The sequence below is a fragment of the Halichoeres trimaculatus genome, unplaced genomic scaffold (genome assembly GCF_033239565.1).
Source record: "Halichoeres trimaculatus isolate MK-OKI-2021-1 unplaced genomic scaffold, fHalTri1.1 fHalTri1_scaffold_2, whole genome shotgun sequence".
In the NCBI taxonomy this organism is placed as follows: domain Eukaryota; kingdom Metazoa; phylum Chordata; class Actinopteri; order Labriformes; family Labridae; genus Halichoeres; species Halichoeres trimaculatus.
Genome location: NW_027437180.1, coordinates 36,562,691 through 36,580,911, shown reverse-complemented (window position 1 = coordinate 36,580,911; position 18,221 = coordinate 36,562,691). Strand labels below are relative to the sequence as shown.

At 41.3% G+C, this 18,221-nt stretch overlaps 1 protein-coding gene across 2 annotated transcripts in view; it reads left to right on the top strand.

The window, feature by feature from the left end:
• Positions 1-17,518, top strand: part of LOC141804139 (E3 ubiquitin-protein ligase SMURF2-like) — an 81,538-nt gene extending 64,020 nt beyond the window's left edge. For both annotated transcript variants that reach the window (XM_074688450.1, XM_074688441.1), the window contains exons 12-20: positions 5,567-5,780; positions 8,283-8,386; positions 8,479-8,593; positions 10,786-10,964; positions 11,234-11,371; positions 11,466-11,586; positions 14,304-14,505; positions 14,636-14,711; positions 14,807-17,518. In XM_074688450.1, coding sequence (XP_074544551.1) covers positions 5,567-5,780; positions 8,283-8,386; positions 8,479-8,593; positions 10,786-10,964; positions 11,234-11,371; positions 11,466-11,586; positions 14,304-14,505; positions 14,636-14,711; positions 14,807-14,906 — 1,249 coding nt within the window. In that variant the 3' untranslated portion in view covers positions 14,907-17,518. The remainder of the gene's footprint in view (positions 1-5,566; positions 5,781-8,282; positions 8,387-8,478; positions 8,594-10,785; positions 10,965-11,233; positions 11,372-11,465; positions 11,587-14,303; positions 14,506-14,635; positions 14,712-14,806) is intronic.
• Positions 17,519-18,221: the final 703 nt, after the last annotated feature.

Here is an 18,221-nt window from a genome sequence, read left to right as displayed (position 1 = left end):
TTGGCAAAAATGCAGCATGGGGAGAACTGTTCCCATATAGGGAGGCTAAAGAAGTTGGTTTAAGGGGAGGCGGCCTGTCAGCTGTGTGTGGATTTGGAGCAGGAGCATTCAGAGATGCATAAAGTGTTACATTCAAGAGAGCTTGGAAAGACAAGTTTGCAACATCCCGATTAATTGTTGAGTGATTCTATAATTAGGGGCACATTTCATGTCCATGGGATATACTTATCAATTTTACTGAGTATTAGTTTCAAGCAATGATCAATCTAACAGTGGGTCATTTGGGAGATATTAAACTTTTATTTGATACAGAAAGTTAACAGGTTCCATCATTTATTTTTTGTGCTGTCGGATTTCTCAAATGTCAAGTTTGCTCTTCAAAAAAAACATGCATGTTTGTGAATATTATTTTCAGTATTATTTGTTTGATATTTAATTAATTTAAGTATGACAAACGTGTTTTAAAAACTTTTTTAATAATTCATATGGATAAAATTCAGTATAATACGGATTTATGTTGAAAAAATAGTCACAACTTTTGTCCATAATATGGGTTGACAAAACTATGCTCCAAAATGTTTGTGACTTGAATATTCAAGAATTCATTAGAGCTTAAAGGTCCCATATTCTGCTCCTTTTCTACAGTTTGATATGGATCATTGATGTCTTCATGAAATGGTCATAACATGTTTTGGTCCAAAAAGCCAATAAATCAAGCACAGCAGCATTGTTTCCAGGCTCTCATAGCCCCTCTGTTCAGAACGCTCTGATTTAGTGGGCGTGGCCTTCATATGTAAATGAGCCACCACTGATACCGCCCCGCTCTTCCACGTCACTGAGAGCGGCACCACGAGCTCTGAGTGCACAATGTTTAGAAAACAGCGAAGCTCGTTTACCGTAACAGTACAGGCTAAAACAACAGGCTAACCGCAGCTAAAGTTAGCATCTTGAAGCTAACACAGAGACAGGGGGACACTGAGGAAAAGCTCTTACATCTGCTCCACAGCACACAGCATTTAAAATACTCACATTTCCAGGGTCCCAGGTTTGTTGGCGGATGGTTGGTAATGCGCCTGGATTCAGGACCAGTCTATTCGCTAGCCCTCTGTTGGACTGTCCAAAGTTGGAAAAGCAGTCGGTCATGAAGTGACTAGCACACACATGCACAGTTTCACTGAGTGTAGCTGGAACATTTCCTTGATATATGAACTCTAGACACTTAGTCTGTCTTCTGAGATGGAAAGCTTGTGCATGGAACTATGTGGCTGTGGCAGTGAGGAGTGGGCGAGGAGGGGGTTTGGGGGTATCTGCTCCAGTGGACCAATCAGGTCAGACTTGCTCCTGATTGGTCAAAAAAGGGAATCGCTGACGTCAGCAAATCCCCAAAATCCAAACAGCTCGTTTTAGGTCAGGATTTTACATTCACAAGCTCTACTAAGAACAGGTTTTGTCATTAAATATCACATTTTGTGGGCTGGGAGGAAAGACAAAGACCCACAAATTTCACTAAAAGACTTAATAAAGTGATTTTTGTATAATATGGGACCTTTAAGTCTGCACATTTCTTTGTATGGGAAAGTGTCACAGAAGTCTCTTTAAAGTGCAATCAGAGGACACGGCTGAGTGAAGAGCTGCCAGACAGAATGGTTGACCGAGCTTTGTGGTCGGATCTTTGTGTGCCTGTTGTTCTGTCACTGTGACTTTGAATCAGGTTTCATCGGTTTGAGGATTTGTCTCATTAATACATTTGAACTCGTCGTTTTTCAGGGTTAAATTTCTGGCTTTGAATATAACATTTTTTATTGATCATTCAATATAACAAAAATCTGCAGACTCATTTTTTTGTTGTCTCCAGTTGGTTATTTTCTGAAACTGTAGATTTCATGCTTTTGTCTGAAAGATAGGAAGGTGTGAAAAAGATTTGCTTTTGCTACACTAGAGCCTGCAGTTTGCACCTTTCACTACCGATGCAGCACACGTCTTGGTGCGAATGTGACTCACGCCGTCGCGATGCTGTCGGCCTTACACCGACGAAGGCCTTGAGTTGCCAGACAGTCAGACGGAGCCGCATGACTGTGGTGTGCCACACTGTCTCTCGAGTACTCGGCTTCCTCCGTGCAGCAGCGCACGGTGCGAAAGATTACATCAGGGGTACATGATAGGATTTTTAGTTGGTGAAAAGCTTTTCCAGCTGCAAGAATTTACCTGGATTTCTGGAAAAATTGGTCACAAGTTAAAGAGTGAGCAGAAGAGATCAGGGCCTTGGTTTGGCTCTTTAAGGCTTTAATCCACAAAAATAAGGTGCAAAGTTAAAATTTAACAGTATGTTTGTGTGTTAAATCAAAGCCAGATTAACCGCAGATTCAGTTTTGTTTTGATGTTTTGAAAAGCCCTCGCTGTTTCTCTGAAGATGTCAAACGGAGCATATTTCTGTCTCATCGCTGCGCTCTGTCTGCTGCTGGTTTCCTCCACTTCCTGTATTTTTAAAACCAGAAGTGTGCAAATGTGGTAGCTGGGTGGAAGAATGTAAGAGATCAGACGTTTACTGACAAAACACACAGATTTGATGTATGTATATAGTTCTTTACACACATGCAAACACTTTGAGCTCACATTCTGCAGAGTCGGCTGCAGCGCTCAGCCCACGTCTCTGCTCCCTCCTGCCTTTCAGACCAAATAGCACGGCACCAGCTGATCCTCCAACCAGATCAGCTCACAAAGAGTCCTTTGATTCTCGGGGCTGGGTGGGGGGCAGAGTGGGTGAGCGCCGCGGCTTTAACACCACTGCACCTACTCAACACTAATTTCAGCCCACCTGTGCCAGCTGCCGTGAACATTTTCTCTTAGACACACAAACGGAGGCTTTACGCCCCGTGCGTGCACTCTTTCACCTCGCACACGCCTTAAGAAAGAGAACAGAGCCTGATCATGACTCTGCAAGTTCAGATGCAGGTGACACAGTCCTGGAAATCATTCAATCATTCATTTTTTGACTTCTCCACTTTCTTTTCCTCCCACTCCCTCCACCTTGAAATAACAATAATAAAATCCTCTGGCTCTGATATTGAATTTGAAAGTTTATATTTTCCCCCAATCGTCGTATTTCACCTGAGCTGTCACAGCTTTAGGAGCCATCTCTCTTTGCTCCGGCCAGATTTCTTCGCTTTGCTGTGCTTGTGTTTTCTATATTTACCGTAAAATATGCCGAGCTCGTCCCGTTTAGAAACCAGAGACGTTGAACTATGTCGAAACGTATTTTTAATTACACCGTGCCCTCAGACGGAAAAAAAAAAACGCGCTGAAATTATGGTTTATTATATGGTTCTTGAGCCTCCCAGCCAAAAGCAACTCATTCCATTTTGTTTTAAGGCCATTTTTTCTTCCCCTCCTCTTTCCTAAAGTGGTTTTCAGGACTGCTCTGCTGCAGCCTTACCCTTTCTTTGACATGCTAGCAGCCCCAGTGGTTGCCAATAAAATAAATAGCAGCATAGTTGATTATACAGGGATAGACTAGCGAAACACTGCACCCGTTTAGTTTGGAAGGCCTGAATAGACGGGGCCTTCTTCAACCCACTGAACCAGAGAACCAGAGTGTATAACGAGTGTCGGAATAAGTGGGTGGCGATGTGGCTGCTACCTCAGAAGGTCCCTGCTTCCTTTTTTTATCCCAGCTCGGGCCGCTGGGTGTGCTGTCTTTGTTTGTAGTTGACAGTAGCTTCTTTTAAAGACGTCCTCTGCTGGCTCAGCATCTCTCTGCAGAGGAACGAGAGCCACAGCCCCACCGAGGAGCGGAGGAGGAAATGTGTTTTTACGGCCCACCCAGAGATCACACCGCTTTAAATGACACCGATTTAAATGTTCTGTCGTCTCTTTAAGAAAACTCAGAGTGGCGAGTGGACATAAGAGGAGAGCGGGCAAGAATGAATGTCTTAGCCCTTTTTAACTCTAAGACAGGTCACAAAATTTCCCCTCAGAAAAAAAAGCCTGTGGGGTAAAAAGAAATGTAATTGTTTAATTTTATAGGCTGTATATAGAATGGACAGCGTGGCTCTGCCATTCACAGTTGTGCAGCCAGAGTCTGCGCAGTAAAGGCTATGAGGGACTCTGAGAGAATCTGAGTGGAGCCAAGTGACAAAATAATTATTATTTTTTCCTTTGAGAGTCTCCTGGCTCTCCCTCCGGAAATATCTTGATATACCTGAAAAAATGTGACATATATCTTTTTTTTAACCTCTAATAACTAATGAAAAAGAAACTTTTCAGAATACAGATGACTTGAACACAAAGCAGCCCAAAAACATCTTTAAATCAATGCAACAATTGGACGTGAGGAACATTTCTATGAGGTGTATTTATTTTTTAAAGTTTGACCACAGCCCATCTAGAATGACTGGGGAGATGGATTTTTTATTTGTTTTTACCTATACTGCAGCCAGCCACCAGGGGGAGCCGTTTTGTGGGGACCTCACTTCTTGCTGAGTGAAATGACGTCCATTTTTTTATAGTATACGTTTAGTTTCTTGTATCGAACATTTTTATTTCAAGAAACTTGACAAGCAAAAATTTCTTACTTGGGTTTTGGCAATATGTTTGTCTCCTGATTTGATTATTTTACAGTTTTTTGGGTACCGATTCAATTCATACTACGATTCTTTGATATTTCAGATTTTGGCGATTTTTTTAGTTTGCTTTTTTTAACACCAGACCAAGTGAAAAAGTTGAATGATGATGTCTACAGACTATATCAGAAGCGGCATAAAATGTTAGTCAGATTTTAGGATTTAATCAGGGGATCAGATGATTCAGGTTTTTTCAATACAGATTACAAAAAGCGACTTAAATTAAGGACTTATTCTTTAAAAAAAGGAATTCAGGCTTCATTTTCATCTTTTAATATCTGGACGTTTCAGCTGAATATGGCTGAAATCCAGACATTTTTTAACTTCGAATAAGACATAAAAGCAAGCTTAGATTTCTGATTTGCATACTAGAGAACATTTGCTCTGAGAAACGGCTTAAACTCACATTTAACAAACCTTTCAGAGGAACAAATTTTGTGCTTGCCCAAGGCAACGTGAAGCGTCTGTCAAAGGGTGGCTGCAGAATTTGAGGGTACATCTTCAAAGCTTTGATTTGCTTGATACAAATGTTGTAAAACGTTTTGAAACTCTCTACTTTCCTCTCTGCGTACATGAGGTTTATCTTCATCTCTCTCTTGTCTGCTGGTGATATTTAGCTCTGCTGGTCGGATGTCAAACCAGTCCTCAGGTCAGGATCAGATTTATCAGATTTATTAAGGGCTCCTTTGTGCTTTCTGCCTGGAGAGGAGTCAGAAGGTTTAAGACAGGAGAGGGAATTACTCAAGAAACTTTCTGTTTCTGTGGAGAAATGTGTTGAGGAGGAGTTTGGACAAACAGGGCTGTTTATCTGACACACGTCTCTGTCTTTTCTGTCACTTACGTCTGGTCTCATGTATGTTAATCCCCTGCTGTCTCTCTGACTGCTGCTCTTCTCTTCTGTCCCTCTGTGTCTGTTAACCCCTCTTTTAAATCTGTTTTCCCTCCAGTCATCCGCCTCCGCTGAAGGACCAGGGTGGTCCTGGGGGCCCTCCGCAGCCTCTGTCTCCGGCCCAGCTGCCTGAAGAGGCGGAGTGCCTGACGGTTCCCAAATACAAGAGGGATCTGGTGCAGAAGCTGAAGATCCTGCGGCAGGAACTGTCTCAGCAGCAACCCCAGGCCGGCCACTGCCGTATCGAGGTCTGCAGAGAGGAGATATTCGAGGTGAAGACGCAACACAACCTTTCCTGTGCTCAGACTCACCAGTTCCTGCAAAATCCACCTTTCATTTGTCTGAAATGATCCTTCCTGAAGGGGTTATGTTCATTGAGAAAAGCAGTCCATCCTCCCAAACGTCTCAACGCAACATTTCTGGTGTGCTTAAAGCCATAAAAGGAAACATTTAGTCGACTATCTAAGTGCATCCGTGCACAGCAGCAAACACATACTCATTAATAAAAGCATGTAACAACACGGAGCATTAACGACGTGTTCATAAAATTCTTTATCTGGCTTTGAAAGCATCACGTGCCGAACGGCAGGCTCGAAAACAATAGGCAAGTGCTCAAACACCCAGATCTGTGCATTTTACAGGCGTTTTTTCACCCTCTTTACGACGTGCACCAGAAAAAGGCCCAGGGCGGCACGGAACCAGTACTCAGAACTGCTTTATGATTTCCAGGGAAAAAGCAGAACAGAAAAGCCTCGGGTACACCACAAAAAACATCGCTCTGTTCCTTTTCTTCTCCTCCTCTGTCTCTCTGTTTCTCACTCTCCAAATCATTTGTTCTACCACGGCGAGGCATTCTTTCTGGATGATTTCAGCAGTTAAAGAGACGAGGGGAAGGGGGGACGGGGAAGGAGCGGGTGAGGAGGGGAGCTCAGGCAGCAGTGGCAAGTATTCAGGGCCAGACATAACTTCATAACTACAAGTTGAGCGGTGAAAATATGACTTCATCCTCCTGCGACGTGACAGCTGTGGAAGGGGAAATTTGAGTGTGAAAAGCAGCTCTGCAGATCCACTTGAGGTTTGCATCGCAGGAACCAGAGCTGCAGATCAGCCCTGGTGAGTGTAGTGGTTCCAGTCCGATTCTGTCTGCATTGCGCCATCACTTACCACATCATTCACAGAAACACAGCGCTTCTCTTTTTTAGTCTTTCAATCATAAATTCATCTGTAATTCAAACAGAAGACTCTTAAAAAAAAGTTAAAATTTAACATTTTCTCACCATAAATGGGCAGAAATTCAAAAAACAGGATGAAATAGCGTTAGTTTATTATTTAAGAATACCTGAAACTTACACTGCAAAAAAATGAAATGTTATCAAGTGATTTTGGTGTATTATCAGTAGAAAATGTCTTTTAAGACTTAACATAAGCCACATTTACCTGACAAGTCCAAAAAATATCTTGTTTCAAGTTATTTAGAGACAAAAATGAAGTCTGAGTTTCTTATAACAAGTTTAAAAAAGTCTGCCAATGGAACAAGAGAAACGTAACTTGTTTTAAGACATAATTCTAGTTTTAAGCAAACTTTCTAGAAAATTTACTTGTTTCATAGGCAGATTTTTTTTCTTGTTACAAGCAATTTAGACCTTATTTTTTGTCTTTAATTAACTTAAAACAAGACATTTTTCCAGACTGATCAGCTGAATGTGGCTCAAATAAAGTATAAGAAAGCTTTTCCTTAAAATAAGACAAAAACAGTTGATAAGATTTCAGTTTTTGCAGTGTACAAAGCATCATTAGTGTTCTTCAGGTACTAGAAATGAAATACCTGGCCTGGATAGAATAGAATAGAATAGAATAGAATAGAATAGAATAGAAAATACTTTATTTATCTCCAAGGGGAAATTCAGGAGGAGTCACAGCAGCAATCAAGAAAACAAAAGTAAGCCAGTCAGCCAGCCTCCACCTCCACAGGGTCCAGGACTGAGCTTCTTCAGCAGTCTGTTCAGTCTCTGTCTCCTGGATCCTGTCTGCTCACAGCAGGTGAAGCTCTTCCAACATGGCGTTGGTGTCTGGTGTTAGCTCTGTTAGCCATGTCTGTGAATAGCATGATGCTACTCTGCCCTCTGGTATTCCCTCTGTTGCTGGGTTAGCACAGCTAGCTCGTCCATCTTATTGGAGATAGATCTTACGTTCTCAATAACGATGGCTGGAAGGACAGGTTGATGTCGTCACTTCTTAGCTCACACCTGAGAACCAGCACGTTGTCCTCACCTCCTTCTCCTCACCTTGTGGGAAACATCTGGCCTTGCACCAGTTAGCATTGACCTGCTACAGGCTGCTAACGACTGATTTTACATGTAAACAATGCAGCCATGGTTACATGTAGGATCTCCAGCCAAACACAGGAGAAAAGTAGTAAAAATATCACTGAAGACAAAAACAGTTTGGTGTCCATGACCAAAAAATGAGCCATACAAAGTAATGACCCACTCCAAATACAAAGATGACAAAGTAGAGATGAAAAAATCACAAGAAACAAAGTCGCAGTTGTCCTGTCAGACCAGGGGCTGAGCTGAGAAGCTTAGTTTCTGGACCCTGGTGCAGTTTCACCTCTGGAGGTAGGGTCAAACCTGAAACTGAGAGACTGATTTAATCCTCAGAAGGTTTTATTTCTTCCTTTGATTCAGTGTAATGATGTCAGTCTTTGAGAATATCGTACAGTCTTGCTCTTTTCTACATTTTTTTAATCACTGTCTGTATCTGTTGTATTCCAGGAGTCCTACCGACAGGTGATGAAGATGCGGCCAAAGGATCTCTGGAAAAGATTAATGATCAAATTCAGAGGAGAAGAGGGCCTGGACTATGGCGGGGTGGCAAGGTAAACACTTACTGGTTTGTCAGTGAGTCAGAAAACCTCTTTGAAGCATTATCCGAGTCCTGATCTCACACCTGTGTGTCTGTCTCTGTCAGAGAGTGGTTGTACCTGCTGTCTCATGAGATGCTGAACCCTTACTACGGCCTGTTCCAGTACTCCAGAGATGATATCTACACTTTACAGATTAACCCAGACTCTGCTGTCAACCCGGTAAGATGGTTTCTGTGATCATTTACTTTTTACAAGATGTGAGTATAAATCATGTTTACCTTCAGTCAGCTGAGGCAGGTAGAAACATCACATTTCTATTTTTAACATCAGGAAAGATAAAGTGATGCTGTTTGGATATCTTTGGGTGATCAAGCTAACGTCTCACTAAACATTATTTTTAAGACATTTTAAAATGCATGTGAGGGGGAATTCTGCTTTCCCATATTTAAACACGGATATTAAGTTACAATGCTGGATGTTCGGACTAAACGTAGGCAGAAATCCCAAAATCTGTAAACTGATCAAGGCTCTGTTTTTTTTTTTTTTAAACAATTTGTTCATTGAGTTTTCAACATTTTCTGAGACATACAATTACAATGTAATAAATTCTAAGAACAAATAGATAACAAACAAAACAAAACATACAACAACAATAAAAAACAAAGAAATTACAAAAAGATAACTAAAGGGACTACATTGCCATAGATGATTTCAAATTTCTCTCAGAAAACAGTTTCTGCCACAGGGACCATAACAACCATAGTTATACACATCGCCAATTCTTTAACAGCCTTACAAAAGATATGTTTTAAGTCTTTATCTTGAATTAAATCAATAAATAGGCCCCAGATATCTTTAAATAATTCCTTTTCACCTTGGAGTGCATATGCTATTTTTTTTCAGAGCCAAGCAGAGACATTTCATTAAAGCACCATGTAATACTCAGCCTACCACTGCTTTTACATGTTAATGCTATTGTTCTTTTAGCCTGCAGTAATAGCCTGTTCTCATATTACATCCTTTCGGGTAGATACTAAGAAGAAAAACTTCAGTTCTACAATTAATTGAAATGATAATAACTCCTGTATTAGATGTTTGACTTTATTCAAAAATTCTACAATTTTTGGACATTTTCATACACAATGGTACTTTTGTCCTCCCCACACCTGTTACACAGGTCTGGGATGTTGGGGTTTGTTTGTGAAGCTCTTGTAGTTTTGTATATACTCTCATTAACCATTTATATTGAAACATTTTTTCCCCCAATTATCTTTTTATTTATTTATTTTCACATTTTATGCAGGAACAAAACCAAGACGAACAGAACCAGTATCAAAAGGGGGAGTTAGACAGGACGAAACAGGACAAAAAATATACAACAAGACAGTGAAAAAGTAAATTGATTCAGAGAGAAAGACAAAAACAAAACAAAACAAACACACACACTCAAAAAAAGCAATTCATACATTAATAAACCATGCTCACACTACTTTTTCCTCCTTTATACTCAGAGTCAGTGCATGAGCTGTCGAGCGACATAGATGTCAGAGGTTCATAAGCGGTTTCCATATATTCAGGAGAAGATCCCCCTTGTTTTTATATTGAAACCATTTTGAACAATTATCATCTGTTTGAGTCTGAGCTTTCATGCTCACTTTATCCCATTCTTTGGTAGAGATTTTCTCTTGTAGATCGCCTTTCCAAGCTTTCAGTTTATTTTCAGAGGACTCTACGAACTCAAATATCAACACGTCACATACTTCTGAGATTATACCTCTTTGAAAAGGGTTTTTAACTAAAACTTTCCCCAGAAGAGCTACTGTAGGTGTGAGCAGGAACCGACTTTGGTTAGTCCTTGAGCTGCAAATATTTAAAATAAAGGGGTATTTACGCAGAATATTATTTCTTGCTTACCAGTTCCTCAAATGTCTTAATGCTATCATTACTAAAAAAAATTCTCTGTTCTAAAACAAAACACGAGATCTTCACAAGACTTGTTTAAATGATGCGTCAGAATCTGTTTGCTGGTTTTTAAGGGCACTAACACCAAGGTCTGCCAATAGCTCCGCCCCTTATGGGCCTCCAGAGGACTGGCCAATCAGAGGGAAGGGGGGTTTTGGGGCAGGGAGCCTTAAAGAGACAGCAGCTTAAACAAAGATATTTAAACAAAAGCTGATATAAGAAATTAATAAAACCCAGAACAAAATGGATATTTTTTGAGCTGTAAATCAAGTAAATAGAAACAGCGGTACCAGAGGGTTGTTTGCCTGAAGAAGCACAATACCCCCTCTTTAAACAATTTTATTAGCTCCATTTAATTTTTTTTCTGTGTAAGTATTTATGTTTGATGAAATGTTGAAGGTTGTAATTTGAAAACTGCGTTTGATGAATCCCCTTTGCCCATTTCCCAGGAGCACCTGTCATACTTCCACTTCGTGGGCCGTATCATGGGCATGGCGGTGTTCCACGGCCACTACATAGACGGAGGCTTCACTCTGCCCTTCTACAAACAGCTGCTGGGCAAACCCATCACGCTGGACGATATGGAGTCTGTGGACCCCGACCTCCACAACAGCCTCGTCTGGATCCTGTAAGACTTCCTGTCTTTATCTGAAAACACAAACTTCATGTGTCGTTATAGGTCTCACAGTCAGATGGATGCAGAGCCACTTTATGTGCAGGAGCAGTCAGATCAGACCCCTGCTCAGATCTCCTGTAGACTCTGGCGCCCTCTGCTGACAACTCATGCTCACAACCTCTGATCTCATAAACAAACTCTTCAACTTTATCCTTTGACACAGTGGTGAGTTTTGTTCAAAACAACCCTTTTTGCTCTAACCTCCCTCTCTCCTCCATCAGGGACAATGACATCACTGGAGTCCTGGACCACACTTTCTGTGTGGAGCATAACGCTTACGGAGAAATCATCCAACACGAGCTCAAACCCAACGGCAAGAGTCTTCCCGTCTCAGAGGACACCAAGAAGGAGTATGTCAGGTAAGATGATGGACACACGCAGTGAATTTGATTGATGAATCTGCTTTAACCTGTTGACAGCAAAGACTGATCCTTCCTGTCTGATTTCCTGCAGGCTGTATGTGAACTGGCGTTTCCTGCACGGCATCGAGGCCCAGTTCCTGGCCCTGCAGAAAGGCTTCAATGAGGTTATACCTCAACACCTGCTCAAGTCCTTCGATGAGAAAGAACTGGAGGTGAGAGGAAAGACCAATTAGACTATCCATGGTCTTCCCAGGAGAACACAAGTCCATTTAGGGCACATAGAAACAAAAAAGTCCCTTTGATGACACTCTGACACTAGATATTTATACCACAGCATGTGAGCAGAGTGGAGCGGCCGAATTTTAATTTTTTTATGGGTCAAGAAGTGAAACACATGAAGCAAGGTGATGTCCTGCTCAACTTTCGCTTAGTCTGATGCATGCCCAGATCTGGACCAAAATCTATTTAAGTATCCGGGTACAAATAGTTTATTACCTCCCACCTGTTTGGGGTCTGAGGCTTCAAATTAAGATAAGTAAAATGCACAGGCACATATTTTTGAAGCCAGCGTGGGGCAAGTGTGGAATGGAGATGCTACTTTGGTTGAGCACTGAGCGGTAATGGGCGGAGCAGCATGGTGGGACTTTAAGGCCACGTTTACACGGAGACTCCTGCAAAGATTCTTCCTTTATGTTTCCAAAAGCCGCCTGCGTTTAGATGAGGACGGTGTGAAAACGATCCGTGTTCATAAGACTCCAAGAGGACAACAACAATGAAACGGCCATGCCGGGCCAGTAGTTGGCGATGTGGATATATATGTGTAAATATGCTACTCGGAAATTAGCCATCATTGTTGTGAGCTGTGTCTCAATTCAGGGGCTGCAGCCTCCGTAGGCTGTAGCCTTAAGAGGACCTGGCCTTCGTAGCCTGTGTAGACCGCAAAGGCCAAACTGGATTGAGACGGTCTGGTCTACGAAGCATTTCCTGTTTGTCACCCTCGCCGTCACACAACGCCGCCCTCACCTGTCAGGCTTACATTACTTTTAAACACACGTAAACCAAAACCTCACATTTAAAACAAGATGATTTTTTTTTTTACTTCGCGTTATTATTATTATGATTGTTATTATTATTATTATTATTTTTGATAGAGTATAGAACCACCATTTACATGAGAGTAAGGCAACAACGTACATTTTCAACATTTGATCAAGTGCTGGAGGGATGATAAAAAAAAAAAAAGTATAAAATACAAGCTGCTGAAAAAACAAAATATTCTTTGATGTTTTAGAAACACAATCACATAGTTGTTGCCAAATAGGCCTATCCTTCACAGCTGGATAAAACAGGACTTATTTTGGAGTTCGACCGTGTCCATCATCTTTGGCGTTCATGGGCAATGAATCTCTTGGATATGTGAGGCTATGAAGGATTCACCAAACCCATCCTTCGCAGCCCCCGAAACAGAGGACGGATTCGTCGGGCGCATTTTGAGGAGCCTCCATATTGGGAACAGCCTCCGACGCACTGCTGTGATATAATCGGTCTTCTAATCCAGCCTCCGTAGGCTGCAGCCCCTAAATTGGGACACAGCTGTGGCTGTTCTTTCTTTTTCTGCCGTTTTACTGTGTGAGACGGTTGGCAATCCAACCTTGAGGCACATTACCCCCACCAACTGGACTGAAATGGCTTAACTGGAAGTTGTGGCTGCGGGCGCAACCTTCACCTGAAACTGCAGGTGCGCATGCGGTGACGTCAGCGTTTCATCCTGAAACACTCTGCTCTGTGTTTATACGAGGCTGGATGGAGGAGCGTTTTGAAAACTCTCCACTCCGGAGAGTGTTTTCAAAAGTTTCCGTTTCCGGGCAAAACACAACACAATCTCATCTAAACGCAAGGCCAAAACGCAACAAAATGTTATCAGATTTGACCGTTTTTGGTGTCGTGTAAACGCAGCCTAAGCAGAGAGTGAACCTCGGATGCTCTGATACATACATACATTACTGTGTCGCTTTGCATCCTGGGAAAGGTTGTTTTAAAGAAAGAAAAGTAGTGTTACAAAGAAGACTGTATGTCTTAACAAGAGTCACATCTTTAAGGAAGGGATGCACTGTTACCGATCGGTGGTATCGGTTATAGGTGTATCTCTGATTCTCAAGGCTCGATCGGTATCAGTGGAAAAAGATCCATGATGCCTTTTTCAGGCAAACAGCTCTGTGCCTTTTTGTATTTTTTCCCAGCACTCTTTGCTACCTGTTTGAAATGTTACCTCTGATACACTTGCTTTGTTTTTTGCTGAATTTCAAGTCTACTGGGTATAAATTCAGCATTTAAACATTAAACATTTAAACACTTCAGTAATTCCATAAACTCATTTTTTTCCTTTTACCCAAAACATTACCAGTCTTATCCTACAGTAGGGCATGCTGGTTATTCTTTAACCCTGGTATCAGATTGGTATCTGGATTGGTGCATCCCCACTTTAAGGCTTTGTCCCCACGTAACCGGGTATTTTCAAAAACAAATCTCCCCCCTCATTCCTTTTAAGAAATACTTTCATCCACACACAAATCTGCCAATAAGTGCATCTCGAAGCGTATCAAACTCATGTTTGTTAGTGTTTTTCAGACATGAAACCCGTGCTAGCTAATCAGAATGAGCTCCCGTCATTCAACTGTGATGTTTGAGAACCAAAAACTCTGTTTCCCAGCGTCCACGTAAAACCAGGGAAAAAAACATCATTTTTAGAGACATAAAACTAGAGTTTCGTGTGGCCTATATGCTGATACCCAGCTATATGTGGACATGGCCTCAGACAGTGGGTGACAGTGCTCATGGGAAATGGAGTCTTTATCCCAAATCTAAAAAGTCCTTACAGCACCTTTGATGTTTCTTATGATAATAACCAGAGTGTGTTTTTGTCTCCCAGCTCATCGTGTGTGGTTTGGGAAAGATCGACATCTCTGACTGGAAGTCCAACACCCGACTGAAGCACTGCACCCCCGACAGCAACATCGTCAAATGGTTCTGGAAAGCCGTGGAGTCCTTTGACGAGGAGAGGAGGGCGCGGCTGCTGCAGTTTGTGACGGGCTCATCCAGAGTTCCACTGCAAGGCTTCAAAGCTTTACAGGGTACTGATCCGACCCTCTGGCTCACGTCAGACCTCTGATTCTGCACGCGTTCTGTTTGATGATTGGATCACCAGTAGACAGCTTTAAGTCAGAGTGATCTCTGATCCCAGTGTTTGTGTTCTGGCTTCAGGTGCTGCAGGGCCCAGACTCTTCACCATCCATCAGATCGATGCTAACACCAACAACCTGCCCAAAGCCCACACCTGGTACGTGTGCCTTCATACAACAACAAACTGACGCAAAATCCATCTCGAGATCAGATGTGTAATCTATCATCATCCTCTCCTTCTCTCCTCTCCAGCTTCAACCGGATCGACATTCCGCCTTACGAGAGCTACGACAAACTTTACGACAAGCTGCTGACGGCCATCGAGGAGACCTGCGGCTTCGCGGTGGAATGAGTGACATCAGAGCGAGTGTGATGGTGTGCGCCTGGGTGCAGGACTCTGGTGGATTATTACTGTCACTGCAGCGTACGGATGGACTCCCTCAGAGCATCTACGACCAGCCTGCAGTCTTCCTCTTCTCTCATCCTCGTCCACATTCTTCCCTCATTAATATCTGTTCAAACAGCTGCTACAGTCCTCTGTCCTTTTTTTATCTCCATGTTTGGTTCATTTATAATCATTTATTTCATCTGTGGGATTTATTTAGACTTGATTTATGTTGAATACAGAGTAAATTAACTTAAAGGCTGCTGCAGTTGTTGAGTGAGCTGAATTCAGAAGGCAGAACTTCACCTTCATCTCACCTTGAAGCTAAATCAGGAAGCAGGTTACAAACACACAGACGTCCACTCAAAGTGTTTCGATACTCTCCCTCCCTCTGCGTTGGAAAGCAGGAAGTCGTTTTGTTCTCTCATTGATTCTCATCATGCTACTGAATCTTTATCACTGCAGATATCCTGCCCTTGGTAGCCACCTTAACCTCAACACTTCCAGTCCTCACGGCCTGCACCGTCAGTTTGCTTCATTTTTTTTTTTTTGTTCGGAGCGCCACAGTTTCATCCTACCTCAGTGTGATGCATTGATACTTGCAGGGTTACATTCCAAAATGTTATCGTCTCTTTCGGGCAAAGCTATTAGGATCAAAGTCAGGTCACAGCATCCAAGTCGCTCCTCATTCGTTTAATTCCTCTTCCAGCAGGCGCTTGTCGATTAGACACAGGAGCCGCACCGGTTTCCATGTGGGTCTGATGTTTTGTGGTGAGATGTTAAAAGATGAGGCACGGGCTCTGGTTGAGATGAAGAAACTTTAAGTTCTCGAATCACTTCAGTCTTGCCGCAGCTTCTGTAAACACGTACGTCTCTGCATGTGTAAACAAACGTGTTCCCGTATGAAAGAAGAGAAGAAGAAAAAAGTTTCCTGAATGAACGGAGCTGAGCGCACTCCTCGAGTCTTCCTTTCCTCACGCAAACACTCATGTGCAGCGGTTACAAATGAAGTTACATTGAGTTTGATCCTCACTTCCTGTCTAAGCACCTGTGAAAGGGGGCACAGCCGGGACCAGGTTTGATTGAAAGGTGTTCCAGGAAGGTGAAGGTGTTTTCAGTCACAGTATCAGCCCGTCTGTCTCGTCACTTTGGAGCACTTTAAAAAACTGAGCAGTGATGGCAGGAGTGCTTTCTTTGTGTTAGATTGAAATATATCATGTTTCTTTTCCTGTACAACCACATTAGAGATATACAGAGTAAGAAGTATCTATACACCTGTAATTTTTGGGTATATATGTACAAATGCATAGCTATTTTGTATATTGTTGCTTGTTCTGTTTGATTTAAATGCAAGCATGTTGGTGTCCGCCACAGACTTTTTTGCATTCTCAGGTAAAGATTTCCTTTTTTAATTTTACGTGTATTATTCTAGCAAACGGGGCGGGTGGAGGGGGAAACAAGAGGATAGGAAACTTTATATCAGAGGCTGTTTTTTTTTTTTTTTTTTTTAAGTAATAAACCCATGATAAAGTGCAAAAGTTGGCAGTTTATGGTTACGTTATCCCAACGAAGGAGAGCACGAGTAGCTACATTTGCAGCTCTGGAGCGGTTTGAACGCAGAGAAACGAACATGAGTCTCAATCCAAAGACAACCCTCAGTGGATGCAAAGAAAGAAACTGCATTACAGAAACTTTAGGTTTTTATTTTACTTCATTCATTAATCATGAGAAAAAGAATAAAAACAAAAATACAGAAAAAGCGTCCTGGAGTGTGTCGTAAAGTTCCAGAAAAGTTTCCACTTCTTTGCACGTTATGCATTCATGGGCTGCAAGTTATAATCAGACACTTCCTTCTACCTACCAAATAACAAATGAACAGATTGTTCTTTTTTGTAGATAACATAAAAAATATATACACATATGTTCTTGATATGCACACATGTATGTTTGTCCAGTGCGCACAGTCCACTCGTGCTTTTTCTAAACAGCTTTTCTGACTCAGTGGGGACTGGGTACTTCACTTCTCCTCCAAGTAAAGCAGCCAGACTGACCCAACATCCCATGAGAGAAATATTTTTTGTTTTTGTTTGTTGATTTTTGTTTTTGTCACTTTGAATGCCTGTGAAATAAAGAATCCTTTATCCACTTTATAAATCCAATGAAATAAATCGAGCGTCAGTTCTGGAAAAAGGCCTGCTTACTTTAAAAAACTCTGGTTTGATTAAACACAGTTTGTAGCTCAGAAGACAGCTACAACACTTTTTAAAGAAAAGATACCGTATGTACAAATCCTCGTGTGTGTCTGTATGTGTGTGCCTGTGTGTGAAGATTTTTATGAAATCATAGAAAACGATTAAAAAAAATCATTTTTTAACTGCACCATGTTAATTTCTTCTGGTTTCCTATCTGTTTTTGTATTTATTATTATTACGGTATATGTGTTGATAGTTTTTCACATCAGCTGCTCTGTGAGCTTGTAACTGACCCCTGTACATATAGACGATTAAGAAACAAAGTAATAAACTTCCTGTACCCTTGCAGAAAGCTGAGCAATAAAACTATGCTGTTCGATCCTCACAGCAATATGTTTTATAGAATCATGTGTTTCACTGCGTTTTTTTTTTTACGATGAGTGAAAGGAAGAAAAATAAACTCTAGGGGCGGTTTTACTTTCAAACGTTGTTTATACTCTACTTTATTCCGCATAATTGGGCCATCATTTTGCACACATAGCAAATTTTTTATCAGGATCTATTCCAATTGAAACATTTTGATCATTGGCCAGGACACTGTTATGGATGAACTTTGTTGAGATGAGCAGCTTGGAGATTATCTGCTGCCGATGTTGTCCGGATTGCAGGACAGGGTGTCACTCCACTTTTCTCTATCAGAGATGGTTGTGATCCAGTTGCCTCTCAGGCTGCTCTCACTAACTGCAAAAGATGAAATCGTAGAATGAGTTTATGTATTATTTTTAGTTCCATCTGGTCAGTGAGGCTTGATATGACCCACATTCACACTGACTGGTCCAAAAACTGTCATATTTCAAGATACTGAACAGTAGAAGTGACACCTGAATTACTTTTATAGAGTTAAATAAAATCTGCCTTAACATAAGACATTTTCTGGACTTGTCAGAAAATTGTTATTATTATTATTATTATTATTATTATTATTATTATTATTATTATTATTATTATTTATAATAATAATAACGATAATAAGTATATTAATAATTTGTATTAATATTTTTTTTAATCATTTTTATTATCATTACTATTA